The sequence below is a fragment of the Sus scrofa genome, chromosome 17 (genome assembly GCF_000003025.6).
Source record: "Sus scrofa isolate TJ Tabasco breed Duroc chromosome 17, Sscrofa11.1, whole genome shotgun sequence".
Lineage (NCBI taxonomy): Eukaryota > Metazoa > Chordata > Mammalia > Artiodactyla > Suidae > Sus > Sus scrofa.
Genome location: NC_010459.5, coordinates 47,167,253 through 47,194,784, shown reverse-complemented (window position 1 = coordinate 47,194,784; position 27,532 = coordinate 47,167,253). Strand labels below are relative to the sequence as shown.

The following is a 27,532-nucleotide window of genomic DNA, read 5'->3' as shown; positions in this document are numbered from 1 at the left end:
CCAGACTCGGGACTTGCAGGATGAGGAAGGTGGCATGTCAGGGTGCTGCCCGACTTGCCTGGGGTCCCACAGCCCCTGGTTGCAGAGCTGGAACTCTGCCTAGGCCATCTGAGCAAAGCCAGGCGCGCCTGCATGGTGAACCAGGGCTGTTCCGAGGCCCACGTGCGGTACTGGCTGTGAAGGGCTTTGGGGTTGTCAAGTGCTGCACAGACGTGAAACACACCTCTCCAAACCTCCCCCCACCCCAGCCCCGTGGGGACTAGGTTGTTTGCCGTCTCTGGTCCTCCCTCTTTGGGGAGAAATGTGTCAGACGCTGCTGGGTGGGGCTCCAGAACAGGGCGCAGTGGGGAGGGGGGTGAGGATCCCAGGCAGGTGTCTGCAGCCTGCCTGCAGGGGACCAGGGTAGGGAGGGGGTTGTCCTTGGACGTGACTCCACTTCTGTGTGTGCGTGGGTGTGCGTGTGTAGGGATGTCTCTCTCTGCCTGTGAGTCTGCATTTCTGAATCTTTCTCTGCCTCTGACACAGAAAAGCAGAAATGTTGGGAAGGGGGTAACTTCAGACACAAATTAGGGAAAGAACAAAGGCGGGCGAAGGGATGAAGGAATGAAGGGAAACCGTCACAGGGCCACGCTTTCCCCCTCGTGTCAGAAACACCCGAGGTCATGCACGCACGCGAGTACACACACACCACTCTCAGTTTCTCTGTGTGCGTTCTTGAGTGGGCTGGTGTATGCTTCTTACCATTACAAGTCTGTGTGTGCCTGGCACATGCCCAGACACACGTGCCCATGTAGCCTCAAACACAGAATGACAGACGTGTGGAGACCCGTGGCAACACACAGATATGGAGACTTACACGTACATTCCCATACTGTGTCTTCGCATGTGTGTCCCTGTGTGTGTGTGTGCGTGTGTGTGTGCGCGTGTGATTTTCTGAGTATGTGAGCATCTGTGTGTCTGAATTACGCAGCTCCATGTAGGAGAGGAACACGTGGGCCCACACTCTGAGAAACACAGAGTGTCAGTATCTCAGTGCGCATGTGCAGGTCATGTTTTGTTTTTTTCCAAGAAATTCAAATTTATTTTTGACAGGGATAAACAGGAAACAAATACTCAACAACAAAAGATAGTTAAATTATCACGCATCCATAAAAAGGAGGATTTTGCAACCCTTGCAGTGTTTATGAGAAATTTTGATGACTTAGGAAACAACTCATGAAGGGAAAAACCAAGATATAAAATTCTATGGAATGGAAAAACCAGGACGCCACTGTTGAGTTGGTGGAGGGAGGCCAGGAGAAGGCCAGCAGGAGGCATCGCCCTGTTGCCTAGCGCGCAGACCCAGTGCCCCCATTCCTCTTGCTGAGCAGGATGATGGGGTTTGGGTGGCACTGCTGTCCCCCAGTGGCCCAGTCAGCAGGCATAGTGAAGGCCCTGCCGGATGTCAGCCCATCTCAGACTCTGGGGGCGGGGGGCGGTAGGGAAGCTCCCATTAAAGATCTGCCTCCACCTCCAGCGAACCCGCAGTCCCTCCAGGCTGGTGGGAGATGCAACGCTTGCCCTGCTCACCAGGCTGTGGAGTCTAGAGCCCAGAGGTCCTCCCAGGGTCAGACCCCTCCATCCCCCTGCTTTCTGGCTCCACCCCCTGCCAGTCCCTTAACCTCTGTGCCTTCACCCTGTGTCCTCGGTGCTGAAGTGGGGAGAGCACGAGCAGCTGCATCCTGGGTGGCTGAGGATTAAGACCACTCTCAGGGCGGACACCTGTTCATCCAGCGCTTATGAACTGAGCACCTGCAATGGCTGGACTCTGTTCTCAGCCCTGGGGCTTCACAGTGAAGTTCACTGTCCTCACAGAGTTTACCTTCTGCCTGGAGGAAGCTAGGCAGCAAACCCGCAGTGGAGAACAGGTCAGGGGAGGGAAGTGTCAGGAAGAAAGGGTGCCGGGTGGAGGGGGGCCGGGGGCGGGAGGGGCTGGGAGGTGCTCAGGGGGAACTTGGGGAACTTGAGCGAAGATGTGAGCTGCCCACGGAGGAGAGGATGTTCACAGGGAGGGAACAGACAAGCAGGGGCCATCGGCCTCACAATAGCTGGTCATTCTCCCATTTTACAGTCGAGGAAACGGAGGCACAGGGAGGCCAGGAATTTGCCCGAAGTCTCATAGCCAGTGAGAACAAGGCCCAGGATTTAAACCTGGCCATTCTGGTTTCAGAGCCGGTGGTCTAAACTGGTGGTTCTCGGGGGAGTTATCTGTTGTGGCTCAGTGGTAATGAACCCGACTAGTATCCATGAGGATGCGGGTTCCATCCCTGGCCTTGCTCAGTGGGTTAAGGATCTGGTGTTGCCGTGATCTGTGGTATAGGTCGCAGACGTGGCTTGGATCCCATGTGGCTGTGGTGTAGGCTGGCAGCTGCAGCTCTGATTCGACACCTAGCTTGGGAACTTCCACATGCTGCAGGTGTGGCCCTAAAAAGAACACCTCCCTCCTCAAAAAAAAAATTAAATTAAAAAGATAATTTGGGAGGTCCCGTCGTGGCGCAGTGGAAACGAATCCAACTAGGAACCATGAGGTTGTGGGTTCGATCCTTGGCCTTGCTCGGTGGGTTAAGGATCTGGTGTTGCCATAAGCTGTGGTGTAGGTCGCAAATGTGGCTCAGACCTGGTGTTGCTGTGGCTGTGGTGTAGGCCGGCGGCTGCAGCTCCGATTAGACCCCTAGCCTGGGAGCCTCCATATGCCGCGGGTACAGACCTAAAAAGACAAAAAAAAAAAAAAAAGATAATTTGGTAGTTTTCAATTGGGTGATTTCTGTCCTCCCACCCCAGGCGATATTTGGCAGCATCTGGAGACATGTTTGACTGCCCACAGGTGGACTGGGGGAGGGGAGGGTGCCACTAGCATCTAGTGGGTAGAAGCTGGGATATGGTGAGACCTCCTGCAATGCACAGGACAGTGCCTGACAGCAAAGCAATAACCCATCCAAGTTGCCACTTGTGCCGAGGTGGAGAAACCCAGGTCTCAATCCATGAAAAGCACTTGGCAAATAATATGATACGTAGAAGCTGCTCAATAAATAGTAGCTGATGATGTGGAGAAGATGGCAGGGAAGAAGTCAATTCAAGAAAAATGACATGGGGGATGAGCCTAGAGAATATTATACTTAGCAAGTCAAAGACCAGTCCTATATGATGTCACTTAATATATAGAATCTAGAGATAATACAAATGAATCTGTATACAAAACAGAAACAGACTCAACAGACACAGAAAACAAACTTGTGGTTACCCAAGGGGAGAGGGAGGGAGGGACAAATTAGGAATATGGGATTAACAGATACAAACTGCTATATATAAAATAGATAAGCAACAAGGATTTATTGTATAGCGTTGAATTATATTTAGTATCTTGTAACAACCTATAATGGATATACTCGAAAAAAAAAAAAAAAACTGAACCACTTTGCTCTATACCTGAAACTATCACAATTATTGTAAATCAACTCTACTTCAATTAAAAAAAAAAAAGTTGATGTAAATGAACCCACCAGTTGAGAGAACTCATGGGATGCTGTTTGTTGGGTGGGTGTAAAGGGCCTGGCTGTCCCCAGGCAGGGAGGGGGCGGGTGAGGCCACTGGTGGGAGGAGGTTGGTGGACCAGGGGCGGGGGCGGGGGATGAAGGCTGAAGCCGGACAGCCACCAGCCGTTGAAACACTAACCAGAGGATTGGTCTCTCTGTCCCCTCCCGCCCTGTGTCTCTCTCCCCATCTCTCTTGGCCCTTCTGCCCAGAAGGGGACAACCGGAGGCTGAAGGGGGCCATCCAGAGGAGCACGGAGACGGGCCTGGCGGTGGAGATGCCCAGCCGGACGCTGCGCCAGGCCAGCCACGAGTCCATCGAGGACAGCATGAACAGCTACGGCTCCGAGGGCAAGTGAGTGTGGGGCCCGAGGTCGTCTCCAGTGTGGGTGGGGCGGGAGCAGCAGAGTCGCCTCAGGCCAGGCGGGCCACGCGCTCAGGGCTCCTGGGTCGTCCTCATCCTCAGGAGGGAGGTGCTGAAGCGAGGATGCTCCGGGGAGAGTGAGGGGAGCACAGGCTCTGGTGCCTGGTGCGGTAAGTCTTGCTTTTCTTTCTTTCTTTTTTTTCTGTTGTCTTTCTACGGCCAAACCATGGCATATGGAGGCTCCCAGGCTAGGGGTTGAATTGGAGCTGTGGCTGCTGGCCTACGCCACAGCCACAGCCACGCCAGATCCTTAACCCACTGAGTGAGGCCAGGGAGGGAACCTGCGTCCTCATGGATGCCAGTCAGATTCGTCTCCCCTGAGCCACGACAGGAACTCCTAGATCTTTCAGTCCTGGTTCCACTGTTCACTGGCTTTGTGATCCTGGGAAAGTCTCCTCACTGTGCCTCAGCTTCCTCATCTGTAAAATGGGGGCAATATTACCAACCTCATAAGGGGCGTTTGAGGATTAGTGGACTAATGTTTATCAAGCAGGTAGCAAAATCGCTGATGCAGTTTGGTAAGTGAGGAAGGGGGTCGAGAGGGGCTTTGTTGGGATTGTCAGTATTTCCTCTTTACTTTCCTAGTCCCTTTAATCGCAGTGAGCTTTTAAAAATAGGTACTACTGTTTGATGGGGAGTTTTACACACATCAAGTCATAAAACATTAGGTCTGACTGGCTCCTTGCCCGTGTTTCTTTCCCTGGCTGTACATCAGCTTCGCCAGGAACTTGTTACAAATACAGATCTTGGGGTCCCGCCTCTGAGCTGCTGAATCAGACTCCCTGAGAGTGGAGTCCAGGAACTCCATTTTTCTTTTTTTTTCTTTTTATGGCCACACCTGTGGCATATGGAAGTTCCTGGGCTAGGGATTGAATCAGAGCTACAGCTACCAGCCTATGCCACAACCACAGCAACATGGGATCTAGGCCATGTCTGTGACCTGTGCTACATCTTGCAGCAGCACTGGATTCTTAATCCACTGAGCAAGGCTAGGGATCAGACCTGCATCCTCACAGTTACTGTGTCAAGTTCTTAACCCACTGAGCCACAATGGGAACTCCATTTTTATTTTATTTTATATTATTTTTATTTATTTTTGGGCTGCACCCTCGGCATATGGAAGTTCCTAGGCTAGGGGTCAAATCAGAGCTACAGCTGCCAGCCTACGCCACAGCCACAGCAATGCTGGATCCTTAACCCACTGAGTGAAGCCAGGGATCGAACTCGCATCCTCATGGATACCAGTCAGGTTCTTAATCCGCCTGCTGAGCCACAGTGAGAACTCCCAGGAACTCCATTTTTAAAAGGCTCCTTTGGAGAAGACTAATCTAGGCGGGGGCTCTCATCATTGAAGCAGTTATGGACCCTTTGAGAATTTGGGGAAAGCTTTTGGGCCTGCTTTCCCATGAATGCACTGGAACACACACACACTCATTCTTATCCACAGTCACAGAAACACACTTCATGTAACTGTAGGAAGTTCCCAGATTCCCCCTAAAAAAAACTGTGATCCAAAGTGACTTCCTCATTGTACAGATGACCAGGGCACACAGAAAAGTTGGAGGCTTGGCTTGGATCACATGGCATGTTAGGAGGTCTGGAACCCAGGAGTCCTGACTCTCAGCTATGGTTTGTTCTGAGGTACGTATCACTTTCCTGTCTCAGCCAAGGAGGCCTGGGGTTTCAGGATCTTGCTGAGCACAGGAAGAGACAGGGGCTTGGAAAAGTTAAGTGCTGTGCTGTCCAGCACAGTAGACCCTAGACACGTGAACTGAATTAAGACAAAAGATGAATGAATTGGCGGATGAAAGTTTCTAGGAATTCCCATGGTGGCTCAGTGCTAAGAACCTGACTAGTATCCATGAGGATGTGGGTTCGATCCCTGGCCTTGCTAAGTGGGTTAAGGATCCAGCGTTGCTGTGAGCTGTAGTGTAGGTTGCAGATGTGGCTTGGATCCCACGTTGCTGTGGCTGTGGTGTAGGCCTGCGGCTGCAGCTCCAATTCGACCCCTCGCCCAGAACTTCCATATGCTGAGGGTGTGGCCCTAAAAAGGCAAAAAAAAAAAAAAAAAAAAAAAGAGAGAGAGAAAGATTTGTGCCTCTGTCGCACTAGCCGTATTTCAAGTGTGCAGCAGCCCTACATGTCCAGTGCCAAGGGCATCAGACTGTGCAGTCTCCAATATTGCCATCATTGCAGAGTCCCATTGGCTCTTCATGGCTGAGTGGCTCATCCAGGGGCAGACACCCAGTCAGGTCACCAGGGGGTGGGGCTGGGGCTCAGCCACCGCTTTCTGCTCCCCTCCTGGCTCTGCCTCACAGCTAGGGGCCCTGCCAACTGAAAGCCCTCCCACTCCCAGCCCCTCCTAAACTGGGCATCTCCGGTCTCTCTGAATGGCCTTGCCTTGGCAGATGCTGCCGTCCCGCCCACCTCCTAGGGAGACTTTCCGGAGGGCGAGAAGAGGAGGAGGACAGGCGGAAGGGAGAGGGAGAGGAGGAGGAGGAAGAAGGGAACAAATGTTTTCTTTAACCTGAGAAACTTGGCAAGGCAGCGAAACTTGGAGGAAGATATTCTAGGCATTGGAGTAGCAGTGGGTCCCCGCTGAGTTTCAGGGGGTCAGGAGATTTGGGTCCTAGTTCTGGCCCTGACACTGACCCCAAGTGGCCTTGGGCATGTCCCTTCTCCTCTCTAAGCTTCATCTTGTCTGCTGGCCTCTTGGGAGGTCAGAGGGCCAGGTTGTTGGGACAACAGCGTGGTGCAGTGAGCAGCAGCAGGGGGGTCACACCCATATTCCCATTTTTTTTTTTTTTTTGTCTTTTTGCTATTTCTTTGGGCCGCTTCCGCGGCATATGGAGGTTCCCAGGCTAGGGGTCTAATCTGAGCTGTAGCCACCGGGGCCTACGCCAGAGCCACAGCAACGCAGGATCCGAGCCGCGTCTGCAGGCTACACCACAGCTCAGCTCACGGCAATGCCGGATCGTTAACCCACTGAGCAAGGGCAGGGACCGAACCCGCAACCTCATGGTTCCTAGTCGGATTCGTTAACCACTGCGCCACTACGGGAACTCCCATATTCCCATTTTATAGAAGATGAGCTGAGGGCCTGGAGAGGCCACATGACTTGTCCAGGGGAAGCAGCATAAGATGGTATTGGGAAGAAGAAATGAGATGATGCCTGCACATGACAGGTACTTGGGAGGTGGCTTTTGTTGTCCTTTGCTGTCATGTGCTTTAAGGGACCAGAGAGTCTGATTATATTACAGAGAGTTTCAAAGCCAGGACTCTGGAGTCAGACAACCCTGTATTTTGGCCTCATTTCTGCTTCTTAAGAGCTGTGTGATGTTGGGGAACTTACTTTACCATCATTTGTAGAAAGGGGTCCATTAATAATACAGACCACTAATGAGGATTCAGGGAATTAATATATGTAAAAGCACTTAGAACAGTGGCTGGCACATAGCAAGCATGATTATTATCAGCTGTTGTTATTGTTGTTTGTTGATTCAGCCATTGTTAGTTGGGTATTTTCCTCCTTGTGGCTAGTTGTGTCCTAGCAGATAGTGAGCCACCCCTAATACGATCGTGTCTCGAAGGTGCTTGGCACGGGGTAAGCGTGGAATAAATGTTGGCTGTGACAGTTATGGTTATTAAAAGGTTTGGGTTAGGTGTCTTAAGCCCAGTTGAGAAAGGATCCGGTGGGTTGCAGGGTGAGAGTCTTGCCCTCTTTCCTGAGAGGAGCTGAGCCTTGGTGGAGCCCAGCCAGGTGCTGCCACCCTGCCCAACACCTGGGTGAGGAAGGGAGGTGAAAGGGACAGGTGGGGACATTGAGCTTGGGTCAGCCTCCTCTTTGTTCTGGAGGTATTTTGGGCACTGGTGGGACCCAGATGCCAGGCTCCGAAACAGGAGGGGGTGCGACCGTCCTCCCTCTGGGCTCCTGCCAGCCCAGCTGAGCCTTACAGGGACCCGGTGTGTTTGAGCAGCCTCCGCCAGCCTGTAGCCTTTGGGGTGCTGGGTGTGTCTGCTCCTGCCCTGGATTTTTGGGCATGTGTGTTCCTGCAGGTGGGCGCAGGGGTGCTACCACGTGGCTTTTCCTTTAGCACCTACAGTGTGCTGGACAGTTCGGCTGGGCACCCCAGAGACCCTGCCTTCCGCTGACTGTGCAGCTCAGCAGTGTGGTTAGAGCCGCAAAGGACAGGCACGGGACTTTGGAAACACTCTGTCCTAACCCGGCCTCGGGGCTGGGGAAGGGATGCACGTGGGTTGGGCCATTGGGTCAGTGAAGATCCTCTGGCTCCAGGCTGCACAGTACCAGTTAACAGTGGCTTTAGCCCTTTCGGTTCTAAGTGTGGTCCATGGCCCAGCAGCATCAGCATTCCCTGGGACCTTATTTTGTTTTATTTTATTTTATTCATTTTTCTTTTTATGGCTGCACCTGCAGCATATGGAGGTTCCCAGGCTAGGACTCCAATGGGAGCTGTACCCGCCAGCCTACGCCACAGCCACAGCAACACCGGATCTGAGCTGCATTGGCAGCCTACACCACAGTTCTCAGCAACGCTGGATTCTTTGCCCACTGAGGGAGGCCAGGGATCAAACCTGCATCCTCATGGCTACTAGTTGGGTTCCTAACCCACTGAGCCACAACGGGAACTTCTTTTTAATTTTTTTTAATTTATTTTTTTCCTCTGGGATATTGTTAGAAATGCAGTATGTCAGGTGCCTAACAAGATCTGCAGGTGATTTATGGGTTAAGGTTGAGAAGCTCTGGCTTAACGGTAATAATGTTTCAGAGTTAACACTGCAGAGCACTTGCTGAGTGCAGGCGCTGTGCTAAGTGTCTTTATGTGTATTGACTCATTTAATTCTCCCAGCAACCTGATGGCCCTGGAACAGTTTTTATCCTCATGTTACAGATGAGGAAATGAAAGCCAAGAGAGGTTAATTAATGTGCCCAAGGTTACGCAGCCAGTAAGTGGCTTCAGTCTGGGGGGATTCAAATCTAGCATTTGGAGTCAACTCAGCTCTTTCGCTCATTTCGTGGCTGCCTCTGTCAAGATTTCTGGGAGTTCCTGTGGTGGCACAGCAGGTTAAGGACCTGGCATTATCACCGCTGTGGTTCAGGTTGCAGTGGTGGCGTGGGTTCATTCCCTGGCCCCAGAACTTCCGCATGCTGTAGGTGTGGCCAGTAACGTCCCCCCACCCTCCACCCCCCCCATAAGCAAAAATAAAAGATTTCTGGAGGTGGATGCTCCCAGGATGGTTTGGTGGCTCTGTGAATCTCCCTTCTTTCCCCCTCTGCAGGCCACAGCAGAGTGACCAGTCCTGGTTTATCCCCTCGGACTGAGGAAGGGCTTTCCTTCCCAGTGCCCCTTTCTGCCTGATGGAACATTTGCTTCTTTGTGCTAAGGATGGAAGGGAACAGCCAAGCTCCCCCCAACCCCGAGAGCAGGTCGTGAGAACAGTCCCTCCCCCGAGCCCTCATCCATCCTGAGATACTCCCTGGTCACCATCCGCTTCGGTTTGGGGTCCCCAGAACCAGACCCAAGACATGGATTTGAGTGCAAGTCATTCACTTGGAAGCTGATTCCAGAAAACCATGGTGGAGGAGCCCCCAGGAGAGACAAGGCGGGGGAGGCATCTAGGAATGTGTGCACTGAGAAGCCAGCTGCCCCAGCGGGCATCCGGAGCTTAATCGTGATGGGGGCTCTGGGAGCCAGTGCGGGACAGGTGCCTGGAGTCACCCCCCAGGAGGCCGGGGGCAAGGGATTGGTACTACCACTCTTACCCGTTGCTGGTTGGTGGCTGCTTATGGTGAGCCCTCCTGCCCTTCCTGTGGCAACGAGGGCTCTGGAGGCCAAAGAAACGTAGGCAAAGGAATGAAGGTGCCAACAGTTAGAAGTCAGTGAGCACTGACTGGGGGAGGGCCCGGCGATGGGGAGACAGCGCAGCCCCGCCCCTCAGCTGCCCAGTCCAGATGCTGTCCCCAACGGCGCCTGCTCTCTTGCCCACCCTCCGTATCCAGTCGGGGACGGGGCTCTGCGCCTTCACTCTTCACTGGCTGTGACTCCATCCATTTCTGTCCCCCATCCCGTGAGGCCTCCCATCATTCTTGCTGGGATATCCGTAAGTCCCTTTTTGGTCTAAACTGTACAGTCTGTCACTCAGCTCTTCTTCTGGGTTCTGCCTGCTTCTCCCAGCCCCCAACTGTGTACCCCCTGCTCCAGCACTGACCCTCTTCCTCTTCTCTCCGTCTCGCCCCCAGATCTTTGCGCACACTTGCTCCCTGTAGCTGGCACTCTCATTCCTTCCCCTAAGCCCCATTCACCTCCGGACTCATTCCACCTCCAGATCTCAGCTGAGAATTGGCACATAAGCTTTATCTCAGGGGCCAACTCCAGCTAATTGTAGTGGCTCCCTGGAGTGCTGTGTTGAGGAGGCTTCTGAAGCCCCGTCCGGGCTTGGCAGGAGCGTTGCGGTTGATTGGCAGTGTCTGTCCAGGGCCTGGGCGGGGGAGGTGGAAGGACACCATCCCTCCGGCTGTATCAGCAGCTTCCCCAGCCCGACCTTCCTCCACCACAGCACCTAGCACGCCATGCTTGTCGCATGTGTCTGTCTATCCTACTAGACACTGGGTTCAGCATCTGCATGGCCTAGGGCCTGGCCCGCAGGTGGTGCCCTGCAGGTTTGAATGATTAATGGATAGGAATTGTGAGCAGAAGTCCACACGCATGCCTCTCCTCCCACCCCGGCAGCCTCCCCAATAAATAGACAGAATAGACAGAATTCGGGGTCTCACCATCCTCCCCAATAAATCCGAAGCTCTCACAGTGGCTGCTGGTGCTCCTTCTGCCTTCTCCCCTTCCTGCCCCTGCTTGTCCTCTGGTGTCTGGGTCATCAACATCCAGCTCTCCGGGTGTCTGGGCCACGGTGGCCACAGCTCTAGAGAGCAGAGTGTGAGCCAATGGCAGGGCCACTGCACCTGGCCTCGGGGGCGCTTCCCGTCGAGGGCATTTCGATCATCACCAGAGGCCCAGGAGGACGGGTGGGTGGTCAGAACCCATACCCCTTCCCCACCTCTGCTGTTAGCAGAGTCATCGTGCCTAAAGGACAAACCAGGACCGGACGTGGCCCTGGCCTAGGAGATAGGGATTTGTTTGGTCCTGTTTGGTAAGCACTAGTATTTGCTGAGCACTTGACTGTGCCAGATTCTAAGACATTGATCTCATTTAATACTTACAGTAGCAGCAAGGGTGTCTTACTGCTGTTTATTCCTGCTTCGCCAAAAAGGGCACCCAGGCTCTGAGTGGTGAAGGATGTGTCTCTACAGCTGGTAAGTGAGGGAAATCAAGATTGAAATCCAGACCTGCCTGACCCCAAAGCGTGGGCTGCAAATCCCTGCGCTCTGTTCCGGGCAAAGCTAAGGCTCCCTCAGGGCACACAGAGACAGTGCAGCAGAGTAGCTGTGAACCCCGGAAGCAGACTCCCGGGTTCAAATTCTAGGTCTGCCACTTACCGGCAGCATGGTCTTGGTTTTGGTCATGGTCATGGGCTTACTTAACATTTCTTGGTTTCCCCTTCTGGAAAGTAGGTATCAATAATAAGTACCTAGCTTTCGCAGAATTGTTAAATGAGGGTTAAATTGAGTTAATATTGATAACTTAGTACTATCAGTGCTTGGCACATGGCAAGCTGTTGATCAATAAAAAATAAATCAAATCCCTGGCTCCATGCCCAGGAGCTACACTCTGGAGGCTGGGGGGCGGGGCAGGTTTGGGAATGTCTTGAATACTTGAGAAACGGGAGTCAGGATTGTGTGAGGCTGTGTATCCTGGCATACAGTCAATTCTGCTGAAACGCTTGTTTTGAAAACGCGAGTTTGTTCCAACACGATGGAAATATTCTGGAATAATTTGAGCACAATATAAAGTTCGCCTTTGCTCAGGTGTGATTTCATCTGTAAGAAACACTTAGGTGAATTCGGGGAAAGAGCATCCATATAGGAACTCACAAAACGCACCTCTCGCATCTGCCTGCTCCCTCGGCTCCCTCCCACACCTGGGGCCACGGCTTCTCATCTGTCCCTTCCAGACAGCCCTCTGCCACCACTTTGCAGTAACTCACACTGCAGACCTTCTGACACTCATTTCCACAGGCAAATGTCAGGCCGTCGTCAACGTAAAGCACCATATTTATTGTAGTATCTCTGCATTTCTTAACCATTTTACACGTATAAGACTATGCTGCCATTTTTATCGTGTCCTTGTCATATGTATATATGTGTGTGTGTGTGTGTGTGTGTGTGTGTGTGTGTGTGTGTATACTTTTATATAAACTCACATGCTTTTTGGGTTTTGTGCCCCTAACCGTATTTTCCCCATAAACTGTGGTTTTGGTTTCAGGGCTTTGCACTGCACTGTAATTTTTAGGAGTGTATGTCCCACATAGCAGCAGAACTGACTGTGTTGCAGGCCTAGAGAGGCTGTGGCATGGTGGGTGGATGCAGAGATGGATGGAGGGATGGATGGAGGGATGGTGGACATGTCAGGGCAGGTGGTGAAAGGATGGATAGAGAGCCCGTGAATCTTTCAGAACCATGTAACCCATACTCACTACAAGCGCTGGGCTGCCTTTTAATTTCGGATGCGCTTTGAAACAGGTGATTCATCTGGAAAAGAGAGTAGAAATCAAACCCTCAAATAACCCAATTATTTCTTTAACCATGGAGAACATCCAGGGGCAAACTGAGCTCAAAGGTTAATATTAAGACAAATGAGTTTCAGCTCCATAAACAAAACTAACAGGATTTGAAAGGCAGGAAATCTCATTTCACCATTAACACAAAATAAAAGGCCAGCAGAACATGAGTTTTAATCCTTTTTCAGGCTTCTGCCTCCATCTGTGTGGCATGTGCCCCTTGGGGGAATCAGCTGCTGTACCCACCCTGTCCATGGCCTGAGCTTGGTCTCAGGCATCCAGATGCTGCACTTCCTAATAGGTCTGGAATCACAACTGCCAGAAAAACACCACAGAGAGAGAGAAGAGGCTCTCGCAGGCCACAGTATCTCAATCCTTTATTAATTTAGCAGCCGCTCTGAAGGCCCTGTGCTAAGCACCTTGCCTCTGTTATCCTGTTGACTTTCCCCAACAATTCAGCCACGTGATTATAATTTATACCCATTTTATACAGGCAGCTCAGAAAGGTTACCAAACTTACCCCAGGTTGCACAGCGCTGGAATCCTAGGTCTGTACTATGCTGAAGTCTGGCCTCAGCCAGTATATCTTCCCAGTTTGGGGCCAGCCCAAGGGTTTGAATTTATTGAATTCCTGCTGCACAGTCTAAATAGTAGCAAGTTACGCAACACTTAGTAATTCAGCATGGTCTTTCCTACCTCTGTGAGCAGAGATTTTCGAATAAAACTGGTATAGTACAGTATACCCAGCAGTGGGAAGGTTGCACACCGTCTCAAGGGTTAAGTGTGGGCTCATTTACAGATAAGAAGAGGCAAGTGCACAGACCCCAGCAGCCTGCCAGAGGTCACACCACAGGCACTTGACCCTCGAGGTGTAGGGTCAGCCCTGACTGTATCCTCTGCCTTCCGTCCTCCTCCAAGATCCCGAGGTGGAGTCGGGTCTCTGATGTGATTGGTCCTCTGGCCAGCAGGGACCTACCTCCACTTTATTCTCCCTCCTCCCGGCCCCACAGAGCATGGGCTAACTGTTCAGGGTTTCTGGGGCATCAGCCTGGCTCCTTGGCAGCCGGCGAGGCACCCTGGGATGGGAAATCAGGCAGCCGCCCAGATATTATAAACAATTACCGCTAATTACCAGGCCTGCCAGTTCCCCATTGTCTGCTCACAGTCCCACCAGGAACCCGGGAGCAGACAATGACGATGTTGGAGGAAACTTTCAATTTCAGGCTCCAGAAGGCCTTGCTCTGCCTGGGAGGCTGGGTCCCTTCGGTGCCTTAGAGCCCATGAGGCACCACCGTTTCTTGGGCTTTGGAGCCCAGACCCGCCCAACAGAATGGATCATGGACCCTTGGGAGGCTGGGCTGGAAAAGAGAGAGAGGGGTGCGGAGGAAAGGCCAGGTCAGTAGCTATGAGAGAGTCTAGGTCTTGGCTTTGGTGCTGTTAATTTAGGGTCTGTGGGTTTGCAAGAATAGTAGGTACCCATTTCTATCCCCAGATAATCTATTTTATCCGTGCTTTCTCTGTAACAGCAGGACATAATTGTAGAGATACTAGATTCAGAAGCTGAACCGCCTGTGTTCCAGTATTACTCTGCCTTGTCTTGGCGTGGCCCTCTCTTGGGTGCAGTGGTAACATATGCTCCTCTGCAGGGCGCAGAGGGACCCACACAGCTTCCGAGTTGCTCCAGGTTTGTTCGCTTGACAAGACAATAGGCACCTTTTCTCAGCTCCACCCAGTAGGAAGGATGGGCATGAAATTCCCTCTGTTTTCAGATTCCTCTGGAGTTTCCCATTACCCCTCAGCGCTGCTGGGGGCCCCAGGCCTTCCTAAGTTCTCTTCCCTCCCCTCCTGTCTCTCCCTCCTCTCCCAGGCCAGGGATTTGGGGGTTGTTTGTTTCCTGGGGGGCAGGAAAACCTGGATTTGCTCCTGTCCTTCCAAGATTGCTTCGTAGATTGGAAAGCCAAGAATCTGACTGTCTTGTTCTCTGCATTCTGCTGGGCTGTCCCTTCTCTGGGGCAGGAGACCCAGGACACCCCGGCTCCCAGATCCCGCCTGAGTGGGAAAAGGGTGGCAGCGCAGGTAATCATGAAAATGAAAAAGCATCAGGCTAAAATCTCAAATTCTCCTGCCACTGACTCTGCTGACAACTTCAGTCAAAGCAGTGTATTGGAATGATGCTGGGACACCTCACATGGTTGAGAAAAGAGCCAGGCGGCCAGGACTGGGTGGCTGGGTGGCAGGATTTTAGGGCTCTTTGCAAGGGCGGGCCATTCGCACAGCTCAGTTCTCATGACTGTTAGACTCCGGGATTCTCTTTTTGTACTTTCCAGAGAGAGTCTTTGTTCGACTGCGTTTGGGTCAGCTTCTGACCCTGGATCTGCCAGCGCCGGCCAGGGGACAGAATCATTGCATTAGTTTAGGTCAGAGCAGCTACTTACTGTAACTGGTGTCTTCCGTTTGTAATGTATGACTTAATGACAGTGACTTAATACAGGTATTTATTTTTCGCCCGTGAAAACTTCAGTGCAGGTGTTACTGGTTGTTGCACCCAGCCAGGCTCCTTTATTCTTTTGAATAATCCAGTACATATTTATAACATAATTTTTCTATGGTCAGATATTTAGATTGTTTCCACCTGTGGCTAAACACAGTCCTCTTCTCCTCACCGTCCCGGAGCCCAGAACAGTCGACTTACCTCTTTTCTTCCCGGGTCTCTCTCCCTTCCTGTGTTCGGTGACATGGTATAAACCTGCAACATAGACCCTCTCCAAGGTGCTGAACTGGACTCTCTTGCCCTTCTCTTGTCTTCATCAGGCTCCTGGGAGAGAGGGAGATACTTCCTCCTGCTCCTCCCTAGGCTCCTTTATTGTTGTGGCTTTATCAGCTGAGGCCCTCAGGACCCTCTGCTGGCCGTTCTGGTCGGGGCAGAGAGAAGCTAGCGTGTGGGAAATTGCCTCGTTTCCTTCCTCCTTGTTGCTGGATGGACTCTGTGTATCCTTTGGTCCCCAGTTAAATTCTCCTCTCCTGGTCCATTCTGGGCCACGGCTCCCAGCAATGACTCCTCTCTTCTGATGGCCCCAGGGCTCTCATAACCCAGGGTGGGGCGGGGATAAGAGGATGGTTGTGTCTCCTAAGAAGATTTTTTTCTTGTTTCTTTGGGAGCATCACGTTTGTTTGCCCAGTGAAGTGCTAAGTTTTTTGTGCGTGAGGTCTTCTTTTGTCTCTTCCTGCAGCTTGCTTGGAATTTTATACAGAAAAGTGCATATACTGCTGGGTGACTTGAATTGAGTAGGAGCCTCGTATGGCAGCAGGCATTGCCATCTCAGAGCCCTTGGGCAGGTGTTTTTCTCACTCTGGGCCTTGGTCTTCCAGTCTGTGAAATGGGGAGTCTGCTAGGTCAGAGAACAGCTTCCTATAACTATTTGCCGAGGAAGCGGGTAAATCCTTTGCCAACTGTGAAGTCTTATTAGCAATGAGGTACACAGGCAGGGGCTGTGGTTAACGCGCTGGGGCGCATGTCTGCGGTGTGAAGGGCTGCGGTGTGAAGGGCTGGGTGACCATGGTTGAGTTTTTCTCTCAATGAACTGGGGAAAGAGTAGACCATCAGAGTGGTTTGGAAGCAGCAGGGGGCACCCGTGGGGTGGAAGCAGACACCTCCCCTCCCCTGGATGCTCCTCTTCCTGCTCCTTCAAAGCTGAGAGCCTGGCAGGTTCCCTGAGGAGGGAGCTAGGGGCCGGGAAGGGGTGGGCTGCCCTCAGGGCAGGAGCAAAGCATGCAGTGCCCTCGAGGCCCAAGGCAGACTCCTCGTCCTCCTCAAAGACCCGCAGCTGCTGCTGTGAAAACTGGCACATGGTGCGTGCTTACTAAAAGTGAGTTGTTACTCTTGGAAATGCCCACGTGGAAAGTCACCTGAGTTTGGTGTTAGAATTTGGTACTCAAGCTCTGACTCTGCCCTGTGAGTTCTGGCTTTAGGTTGGCCTGAGCCTGCTTTCATGGGAATAGTACTGACAAAGGTTAAAAACAAAAACCAACCTCCTTTGGTTGCAGTGAAGATCCTGTGAGAAATGGGTTACGAGTGCTTTGCTCCTAAAGACAGTAGGGGTGCATCAGGGATGGTACTTGGTGCTTCATTTCCTTCCATGCAACGGGACCTAGGAGATGGGAAGGTAGTTCTTCCCATTTCAGAGATGGGAAAGCAAAAACTAAAATTGGCATCATCAGAATAATAGAATAATAGTAACTGCTGCTGCTGTTGTTTGGCTGCACCTGCAGCATGTGGAAGTTTCCGGGCCAGGGATCGAACCTGCATCACAGAAGCAACCTGAGCTGCTGCAGTGACACTTATGGATCCTTAACCCACCGCACGACACAAGAACCCCGTTGCTGTTGTTACTGACTTATGTATAACCAAGAAAAGAGGAAGTATCTTGCTTCAGACAGAGCGTGATCCAGGAGCTCACACAGTGTCACCTGTGTGACGTCTTCCTTCGTGGGCTCCAGATGGCAGCAAGAGAGCTGCCAGAAGCTCCAGTCTTTTGTCCCAGGGGAAGAAGAGCTTCTCACTTCCTATAGTTCAAAGAAAGCTTCCCAGGTGGATTTCTGTGGGTTGAATTGGGCCCTTTGCCCAACTCTGAGCCAACCACTGGCCAAGGAACAAAGAACGTGATTGGCCAGGCTGAGCCCCTGTGAACCCCTGGAGCTAGGCCTGCTCTGCTTCACAGGACTCAGTGCCTTAGGGAGGGGGCTCCCCAAAGGAGACTTGAGGTCCTGTTCCCAAAGGAAGGGGAGTGGACGCTGGGCAGCTCCGTAGCAAGCACAAAGACAAACCTCCAAGGCTGAGCCGGTGGCCCTGGGCATCTCAAACTGTCCAGTGCAAACAAGTCTTCTGGGGCTGGGGTTAGGAGGCAGATTCTGATTCAGTGGCTGGGGAGTGGGGTGGGGTGTAGTTCTGTTTCTGAGTAGTTCCTGGGCGGTGCTGCTGGTCTCTGGACCACACTTCGAGTATTGTGGCAGTTAAACCAGAGGAGCCAGGTGCTAACAAGCAGCATCTCCCGAGAGTCCTTACAGCCATCCCAAGAGGTGAATGTCACCATACCCATCTCATATAGGAGGACCCAAAGTTGGAAGGGAGGGTAGGGGAAAGGGACACGGAAGCTAAACCCCAGAATTTTGGAGTCAGAGCTGAGATTTTAGGGCCATTAAAGTAGAAAGAAGGAGGCAGAGACAGGATACTGGTCTGCCTGAGGCTGGATGCAGACAGAATCCTGGAGCTGGCTGCCTGAGTCATCAGAGTCCCCATTTGGCCCCAGAGAATGTTTGTTTTTGTCTCTTGCAGCCTTAACTATGGGGGAGTTTGCCTGGCATCGGATGCCCAGTTCAGTGACTTCCTAGGCAGCATGGGACCAGCACAGTTTGTGGGCCGCCAGACCCTGGCCACCACACCAATGGGTGAGTGCCCCAAGACCAGTTCCAAATGTGGGAAGGGTCCCACCAGGAGCTCCATGTCTCTCCTGCCTTCCCCTCTGCCTTGGCTGCATCCATTCGAGCGCCCAGCCTGGAGACCAGGCACTTGCTATGGGAGTTGGTTCTGATCTTGTTTGGGGCCGGGGGCAGGGGAGGGGACCGTTACCCCTCAGCAGAGAGGAGGCGCTGAATCCTTGCTTGAGCTTCTAAGCCCTGCCCAGTCTCACCTCTTGGGGCCTGTTGCAGGGGACGTGGAGATCGGCTTGCAGGAGCGGAACGGTCAGCTCGAAGTGGACATCATCCAGGCTCGGGGACTGACGGCCAAGCCAGGCTCCAAGACACTGCCAGGTGTGGGGGCTGCCCTCCCATCTGCAAGCTGGGGGTGGGAACTGGGGAAGAGGTCCTGAGGGGGGTCTCTGGGTCTAGAGGAGAGCAAATCGGGTTCAACTCTGGGGGATCCCTCAGTCCCAAATCTGGTGACTCATGTGTAACCCATGAACTGGAATTTGTTCTGGGGACCCAGCTGAGATTGTCTGTTGACCTTGTCAGCCTTTCCCACCGTGCTCCCAGGGGGCAGAGATTATCTTCGCTGTGTGTGGTTCTGCACCTGCTCCTGGTAGGGTGCATGGCACACCATGGGTGCTCAGCAGACATTCGAGTAGTGGGTCAGCTTTGAATGTGTGAGCTGGGGAAGGATGGGCAAGCCAGGGACTGAGAGAGGCCACAGGGTGAGCAAGGGAAGAGGGAGGCGGGCAGACCCTCCAAAGGGTAGAGTAGGCCTCAGCCAACCCTGGCTGCACCCCCCCCCCCCCGCCCCTGTTGTCTCCCCCCATCGCCATCCTTTGGGGACACTGATCTCCAGCAGTTGGTTTGCCTACCATCTGGGGCTCAGACTAGACCTCATCCTGCTGGCCTCTGTCCTCAGCGGCCTACATCAAGGCCTACCTGCTGGAGAATGGCGTCTGCATTGCCAAGAAGAAGACCAAAGTCGCTCGCAAGTCGCTGGACCCCCTCTATAACCAGGTGCTGCTGTTTCCTGAGAGTCCCCAGGGCAAAGTCCTGCAGGTGAGGCGCTTGGCGGGGGAGCGGGGTGCAATACCAACACGAGAAGGAGGTGCTCTCTGCAGGGCCTCATCTGGAGGAGCTAGGGCACTGTGGTAGATGCTGGTGCCACAGCTTGCTGTGTGGTGTTGAGCAAGTTCTTTTCCGAGCCTCAGCTTCTTCATCTGTAAAATGGGCATACTCATAGTACCTGCTGATAACATTACCATGACAGTGGAGTGTGTGCTTTGTGCCAGAAAAGTATTTGCGAGTTGGTCTGTAGTAAGGGCTCTACAAGTGGCTGCCATCATCAGCATCACCACCACCAACCCATCCTCTGGAGGTCAGGGGCTTGGCTGGGAGCCCGGTGATAATGGACTGAGAGCCTTCTGAGGATCCAGAAAGGTCTTTGGCTCCTTGGACAAAGGTTTGTGCATTCTGGCCTGAGCATCTTTGGAGAAGGCCCAGAGCACATCCCTGTCTGGGATGCAGAGGGAGTGGAGAAACCAGAATCTGACCTGGGGTCCCCCTGACCTGGGGTTCTGGCTGCCGAGCCTTCTGACTAATGTCAGAGCAGGACAGACCCACCACAACGGAGGAATGCCGATTCTAGTGATTCTCCAAGGCTGCCATAACAAAGTGCCAGAGACGGGGGGAGCTTACACAGCAGAATTTTATTTCTCTCCGTCCTGGAGGCTAGAAGTCCAAGATCAAGATGTCACAGGTTTGGTTGCTTCTGAGACCTCTCTCCTTGGCTTGCAGACGGCCACCTTCTTGTGTCCTCACACGCAGGCATTCCTGGTGTCTGGCTGTGTGTCTTATAACAACATCAGTTAGCACCACAACCCACCCTCGTGGCCTCACTTTAATGTAATCACCCCCTTAAAGGACTGGTCTCCAAATACAGTCCCATTCTGGGGTTAGAGCTTCGGTGTGAATTGGGTTGGGGGGAAGACAGTTCAGCCCATAACACCAGTGAAAACAAATCCATGCACGTACCAGATACGGGCTTCTGATCAGCTGCCTAAGGAGCATTGAAGACTTAAGAGTTGAATGACCTCAGGCAAATGATTAAACCTCTCTGAGCCCCAGTTTAAACAGCTGTGAAATCGAAATCCTTTTTTGTAGGGTTGGTTGTTGAATCTAAGGCTGGTTTAGTAGACGGTAGCCAATAGCAGTGGCCGGTGTTGTTTGCTTATTACCGCACATGCTTGGGGAACAGCTTACAGCTCACAGCACACTTTCACATCCATCATCTCCTCTGATCCTCGCCTGCCAGGTAAGTGGAGTAGAGATGATTCCATGTACAAACAGAAGCTCTGAGATGCCATGAGACCAAATGATTTTGCCCTAAATCTCCCAGCCACGACTGGGATTGCAACCTACGTGTGTCTGACCCCAAAGTGTGTGCATCGTCTACGAGTGATGAGCCAGCCCATCTTCAGAGCAGGGGCAGAGTTGGAACCTGAGGTGCAGGAGAGGGAGTGAGGATCCTGCAGCCACAGAGACCGTCCATCTGGCCCCTCTAAGAGAGGAGGTTGACCAAGAAATGGGAAGGCACTGCAGAAAAGAGTCTCTTGGATGAAAGGAAGCAAGCTAGATGTATACTGTACACACATCAGCCACTTTTAAAAATCGAACTACAGTTGAGTTATAATACTGTGTTAATTTCAGGTATACAGAAAAGCAGTTCAGTGATGGTTTTTTTTCAGGTTAGGTTTTACTATAGGTTATTATATGATATTGGGTATAATTTCCTGGGCTATACAGTAAATCCTTATTGCTTGTCTCTCTTATATATGGTGGTTTATATCACTATAGTGGTTTAATCCCATACTCCTAATTTATCCCTCCCTCTCCCCTTTGGTAACCATAAAATTGTTTGCTATGTCTGTGAGTCTGTTTCTGTTTTTTGGGGGGATTTTTTCTGCTTTTTTTTAGGGCTTTACCTGCAGCATATGGAGATTCCTGGGCTAGGGGTTGAATCAGCTGCTGGCCTATGCCATAGCCACAGTAACAGCAACATGGGATCCAAGCCATGTCTGAAACCTAGACCACAGCTCACGGCAACACCGGATCCTTAAACCCACTGAGAGCGGCCAGGGATCGAACCTGCAACCTCATAGTTCCTAGTCAGATTTGTTTACACTGTGCCATGACGGGAACTCCTGTTTCTGTTTTGTATATAGATTCATTTGTATTATTTTTAGATTCTGCATATAAGTGATGTCATTTAGTATTTGTCTTTCTCTTTCTGACTTCACTAAGTATAATAGTCTCTAGGTCCATCCATGTTGCTGTAAATAGCAATATTTGGTTATTTTTTATGGCTGAGTAATAATCCAGTGTGTGTGTGTGTGTGTGTGTGTGTGTGTGTAAACCATTCATCTGCCGATGGACACTTGGATTATTTCATGGCTTGGCTGTTGGAAATAGTGCTGTTATGAATATTGGCCTGCATGTATCTTTTTGATTTAGAGTTTTCGTCTTCTCCATGTATATACCCAGAAGTGGGATTGCTGGATCACATAATAGCTCTAGTTTTAGTTTTTTAAGGAACCTCATGCAGTTTTCCACAGTGGCTGCACCAATTTCCATTCCCACCAACAGTGTGGGAGGGTTCCCTTTTCTCCACACCCTCTCTAGCATGGCCAGTCTGACTGATCTGAGGGGATACTTCATTGTGGGTTTGACTTTCATTTTTCTAATAATTAATGGCATTGAGCATCTTTTCATGTGCCTCTTGGCCATCTGTATGCCTTCTTTGGAAAAAAGTCTCTTTGGGTCTTCTGCCCATTTTTTGACTGAGTTGGGTTTTTTGTTTTTGTTTTTTTGACCTTGAGTTGTCTGAGCTGTCTGTATATTTTGAATATTAACCCCTTGTCAGTTGTACCCTTTGCAGATACTTTCTATTTCTGTAGGTTGTCTTCGTGTGTTGATGGTTTCCTTTGCTGTGCAAAAGCTTTTAAGTCTGATTAGGTTCCATTTGTTTGTTTTTGCTTTTATTTCTTTTGCTTGGCAGACTGATCTGAGAAAAATATTGCTACAATTTATGTCAGCGAATGCTTTGCCTGTGTTCTCTTTGAGGAGTTTTATGGTGTCATGTCTTTAGGTCTTTAAAACATTTTGAGTTTATTTTTGTATATTGTATGAGCGAGTGTTCTAATTTATTTGATTTACATGTAGCTGTCCCACCACCCACTTTTTAAAACTTTGTTTCTGAGGATCTGGAAGCAGAGAGCAGGGGTTGGGGGGTGGCAGGGGGCGGGGACAGGTAGGGACCTCACAGTGTAGGATCAGCGCTCAAGGCTTGGGCTCAAAGATGGTGCTTGCGGAGGCAGGAAGCCAGTCACCTGGGGACCAGTAATGGCTTTAGTGGAGCCTGGAGCATCTAATGGGACTGTTGGCTTTTTTTTTTAAGGGCTGCACCTGCGGCATATGGAGGTTCCCAGGCTAGGGGCTGAATCGGAGCTGCAGCAGCTGGCCACAGCAACATGGAATCTGAGCCATGCCTGTGACCTATACCATAGCTCATGGCAATGCTGGATCCTTAACCCACTGAGCGAAGTCGGGGATAGAATCCACATCCTCATGGATACTAGTCAGGTTCGTTACCACTGAGCCACGATGGGAGCTCCAGGAGCCATTTCAAGGCCGTAGGATTCACAGGATTCAGAGATGAGTCAGGCGTGGGGTGACCCCAGCTTCTGGTTCTGGGCCTGCGAGTGGCACTGGCAGGATGTGAACCACTGTATCTCTTGCCCTGCAGGTGATCGTGTGGGGGAACTACGGGCGGATGGAGCGGAAGCAGTTCATGGGTGTGGCCCGCGTTCTGCTGGAGGAGCTGGACTTGACCACCCTGGCCGTGGGCTGGTACAAGCTCTTCCCCACCTCCTCCATGGTGGACCCAGCCACGGGCCCCCTGCTCCGGCAGGCGTCCCAGCTGTCCCTCGAGAGCACCGTGGGGCCCTGCGGCGAGCGATCTTAGTGCCGGGGAGGGGGAGGGGTTCCTCAAGATGGCCTGGAGACCGCCCAGCCCCGACCTGGGACCCCCCAGGCCCAGGGGCACATTGAACAGAGGAGGACGGGGTCCTCCCCCACAGCGGGGAAGCAGAACGGGGAGACCTGCCCCCCCAGGGCCCCTCCTCACCCCTTCTTCACCTCCTACCCCCTGCGACCTTCCTTCTCCCAATGGGATTGGCTGCACTTTTGACTTGGCCGGTTCTTGACCTGGTGGATGTGGCTGCAGTCCAGAAAAAGGAAAGAGGTGGCAGAGCAGACCGTCCTCCTGACCCAGACACTGTCCGACCGCTCCCTCTTTTTGCCTCCTTGGAAGCTCGCTGCCCGGAGCCAAGTCCAGAACCCAGCGGCCATCTCCATGGTGCCAACTACCAGCAAGTGTCTTTCCTGCGGCACCGGGTTCAGGCAGCTACTCCTGCCCCAAAGCTGACGGGGCAGCTTTGCAAGGATCCGGAGCCAGCTCCAGGGGGGGCCCTGAGCCCCCCACTTGAAGAGGAGCTCAGGCCTCCTTCCGCCTGCCCGTGGAAGGAGCTTTGCCGCAGCCTGTTCGAGTCCATCTGTCCGTCCCCTCCTGCCTGCCCCCCTTCTGGTGACTCTAGGACTTGGGGTCCAGCAGGGACCAGAGTAAGGGAGGAGTGCCCGGGGCCTGGCACAGACCCCCAGGGTGCCTGGCTCTGTGGCATTGCAGCAAGCTCATTTGCAAACCGCTGGGGGAGTGAAAAGAGCTGTCATCTATGTTTTGGCAGAGGCGCTGTGGGACCCTGATTTTCCAGAACCCCAGCCCTGGAGAGCTTGCCCTCTGAATTTGGGGGATGTTGGGTTGGAGAGGGAGTCTGGGGGAAGCTGGGAATGGGACTGGCGGTGCCAAGGCCAGGATTTCCCAAGCAGGGGGAATCCTTCCTCTTTGGGTGAGGTCAAAGGTCATCTTATCTGGCCCTCTGCCTCCAGGCTAAGGGTCTAGGGAGGCAACAGAGCTCCCCAATTTTAGTCTTTTTAAACCATCCTAAAAGTAAGGGCAGAACCCACTGCCCCGGCCTCAGTGACCTTGGCTCAAGGAGAGAAAGAGTGAGGCGAGGCATGAGTAGGAGAACCGGGAGATTCCTTCTCAAGGGGGCCTGGGAAGCTGCCTTCCCGGCCGGGCCTCCCCAGGGCCTTCGGAAGCCCTTTTGCATGCTGGGGAGGACGCGGGCTGGCCCCTCTCTGTAGAAGCACATTTCTGCCACCTCCCCTGGGAGGCACCCAGCCCCCCCACTACCCACCACCCCTCATTACCCAGTCCTGCTGTGTAGGGCATAGGCCTGGTTAGCCGGGTAGAGTTAGTGTGCCAGGCCCTGGGCCTGGTCTTAGCTCCCATAGAGTCCTTACAGAGTCTCCCCCACCGGAGAGGGGCGGGGGGGAGTCCATTCCAGGAGCCTTCTCGCTGGCCTGGGCCAGGGCCAGGGCCTGGATCCAGAGCCTAGTTCATGGGAAGCCTGCCCCTCCTCCTCCTCCTCGTCCCCCTTCTCCCCCTCCTCCCCCTTCCCCATGTAGGGTCGTAGCTGGAGCTGCCCATGATCCTCAGCTCTTCTGATTCATTACCCTTGGTACTGATTTTATTTAGGAAGCGCTCCGGAGGATGTGGCCCTCGGTGGAGGGGGCCTGGGCTCCATTCGAGGAGGTGGTTGTCCGATGAGGATGCCTGGCTGGGTTCCGTCCCACCTCGTCCCCCATCCCCCTCTAACCTTTGGACCAGGTGATTCCCTACACCTGGAACTCCAACCCCAGCCCAGCCTGTTCCAGCCCTGGGCATCCTTTAGAGTGCTGGATGAGTTAGAGCGCCCCCGTGCGCTGGGAAGGGGAGACGGAGGTGCCCCTTTGATCCGGAGGCCTTCCGACTTTCCATGCATTGTGGCGGCTGGAGTCGCAAGGCCGGGGGCGGGAGGCGGCCGGGAGCGGGAGGCAGCCGGGCTCGGGAGGCCCAGAATCAGCCCCTCCCCCGTGTGTTTTTTTTTTAAACCAATGTGATTTCTCAGCCGTTCGTTTATTACTCACCATTCGGAATATTTTGAGCCAGGAGAGCGCCTTCTCTCTCCAGCTGTCACTGCTCTGCAGTTCAGGGCTAGCTTTTCAAAGACGGGGCGGAGCCTGGCTGTCCCAGAGGGAGAGGGGGCGTGGTCTCTGCGCCCCAGCCTGAGCCCGCTCTAGGGTGTCTGCACAGCCTTTATATAGAGAGAGGGCGCTCCCCAAAGCAATAACATCCAGAGGGTGGTCCCCAGGGCCCCCCTCAATGACTTTCTTGTTTGTTCTGTGAAATCTCAGCTCACCTCCTGGAGGGGTGGGGTGGGGGCTGGAGCCCTCTTTCTTTGTATCATCGTTGTGAGCACATGGCCGCCTTCCAGGGGGCTTGGACTATTTGGCTGGGAACCACCGTCTGTCCTTACCAAGGGATAGGGGCTTGTGGAAGGGTGACTTCTCATAATTAGCTTTGGGGAACCTGCAGGCCCGCCCCTGTCTGATCCTTTGCCAGCTCAGAGGCCCCCATTAGGAGAGGAGCAGAGAGGGTGGAGTTGGAGGGGTTACAGGAGAGGGGGGCTGGGGTCTCTAGGGGACAATTCTTTTTTCAGTCTCTGGGCCAAAGGTCAGAGGGAGTCATCTCCACTTTCCTTCTGCAGAATCTGCCTGTCATACTAAAGGACGGGCTTCGGCACCATTAGTGAAGTCATTTCCATTTTACAAAGAGACCAAGGCCCAGGGCAAGGAAGCGCCACCTCTGGGGTCACCTGTGAGTTTTTGGCACCTGGGCCACCTCCCACCAGAGGCTGAGCTGGAGCCAGGGCAGGGGCACCATCTCCCCCAACGTTGCCTCTGTCCATCTCTCCTTTGAGCTTCTCGGGGACCTTGGAAAGCTGGGCAGGGCAAATTGTAACCCATCAGAGAGGGGAAGAAACCAGGGCCCAGAACCAGCAAGTGACTCGCCCAAGATAAGACCTGGCAGCAGGTGAGCAATGGGGCCAGAATGGGGCCTCCACTCGGCTTCCTCCTTCACCGTTCAGGAGACTCTAGCTCCAGGGCGCGTCTGCCATGGTAAATATTTCTGGCTTTTAAGCCCTCGGCCACCCAGCCCTGCTTGGTTCCATCTTGATGGGCCAGTAGCTTTAACTGGGTGGGTCTTTAGGGGGAAGAGTTGCCATAGAGACCTCCCCTTCATGGGCATCTGGCCTGGCTGAGGCTGTGCAGGATTTGGTCCAGGCCTTGATGTTTAAGTGGGGCTCCCGGCAAGGGGCCAGAAACCCCTCCAGGACCAACCTGCTGGAGAGAAGCCACCACTTCCTCCCTGGGGCTGAGAGCCAGGTGGCTGTGGTACACCCTGTCTTCAGGAAGCTCTCACCAAACCTGCAGATGTAATGACACCTGATCTTCTGTAGTGTTTTTCAAACTTTGTTTTCTAAGTGCTTTCACCTTGAGTGTACCCTCAAAAGAGCCCCTGGGCAGTTGGCTGGGGCGGGGGGGGCGCTCTGTGTTATCAGCCCCATTTAACAGAAGAGGAAGCTGAGACCCTGGGAGGGGGAGGCACCCGCTAAGGTCCCACGGTGAGCTGGTGGCTGAACCCGCATGAGAACTCAGTTCTCCAACAGTTCAGAGGTCTTTCTTGGACACGGGGTGAAGCAGAAAGTGGCGTCAGGCACTTTACAAGCTGATTCGCCATCCGGTTCCTTACACCAGGAGCTCACGAGCTCACCTCAGTGTGCAGAGTCAGCTCGGAGCCCTGCTGCCTCGGAGCACAGCTGTTGCATCAGGCAAGGCCACCTGCATTTATTTATTAAGCAGCAGCTCTGTGCCAGGCCCAGGGGACTGGGGTGCCCCACCTCCACCCCCTGTTCCCTGTAATGGCTCCCTTGGTTCCCAGGAGGCCCCATGTCTGTACAGCAGCAACTCCAAGTAGATGGGAAGCTTTCATGTCCATTAGCTCATCTGACTCACAAACCCTGTCAGGGAGGCGCCAAGTGTGTCCATTTGACTCATAGCTTCTGTGAGGGCGAAGTGGAGACTCGAACCCCTGGGCCTCAGGCATCACCTCTACCACTGCCTCCTGAGGGGGTGGCAGAAAGGCAGGACCCCTGGTCCTCAGGCCCACTCTCCACTCATTCATCTTTCCCCCCTTCCCTCTCTGGGAGCGGGAGCCCCTGGGGCTTTGGGGGAGGGAGGGTTTCGGGGGCCCCTGGCTTAGAGCGGGTCACGTTGCATTGTGTTCATGACCATGTAGCTCATGTTGAAAATTAAAGTTTTTGGCTTTTCTAACCCGGCTTGCTCTGCTTTATGCCGACACGGTTCTGGCTGGGACGCTAAG

General features: G+C 53.0%; 1 protein-coding gene across 1 annotated transcript in view; it reads left to right on the top strand.

Annotated features, from left to right (window-relative positions):
* Nucleotides 1-27,483, top strand: part of RIMS4 (regulating synaptic membrane exocytosis 4) — a 67,936-nt gene extending 40,453 nt beyond the window's left edge. The window contains exons 2-6 of the mRNA XM_021077796.1: nucleotides 3,786-3,924; nucleotides 18,017-18,129; nucleotides 18,391-18,492; nucleotides 19,070-19,209; nucleotides 22,955-27,483. Of these exons, the coding sequence (XP_020933455.1) occupies nucleotides 3,786-3,924; nucleotides 18,017-18,129; nucleotides 18,391-18,492; nucleotides 19,070-19,209; nucleotides 22,955-23,173 (713 nt within the window). The 3' untranslated portion in view covers nucleotides 23,174-27,483. The remainder of the gene's footprint in view (nucleotides 1-3,785; nucleotides 3,925-18,016; nucleotides 18,130-18,390; nucleotides 18,493-19,069; nucleotides 19,210-22,954) is intronic.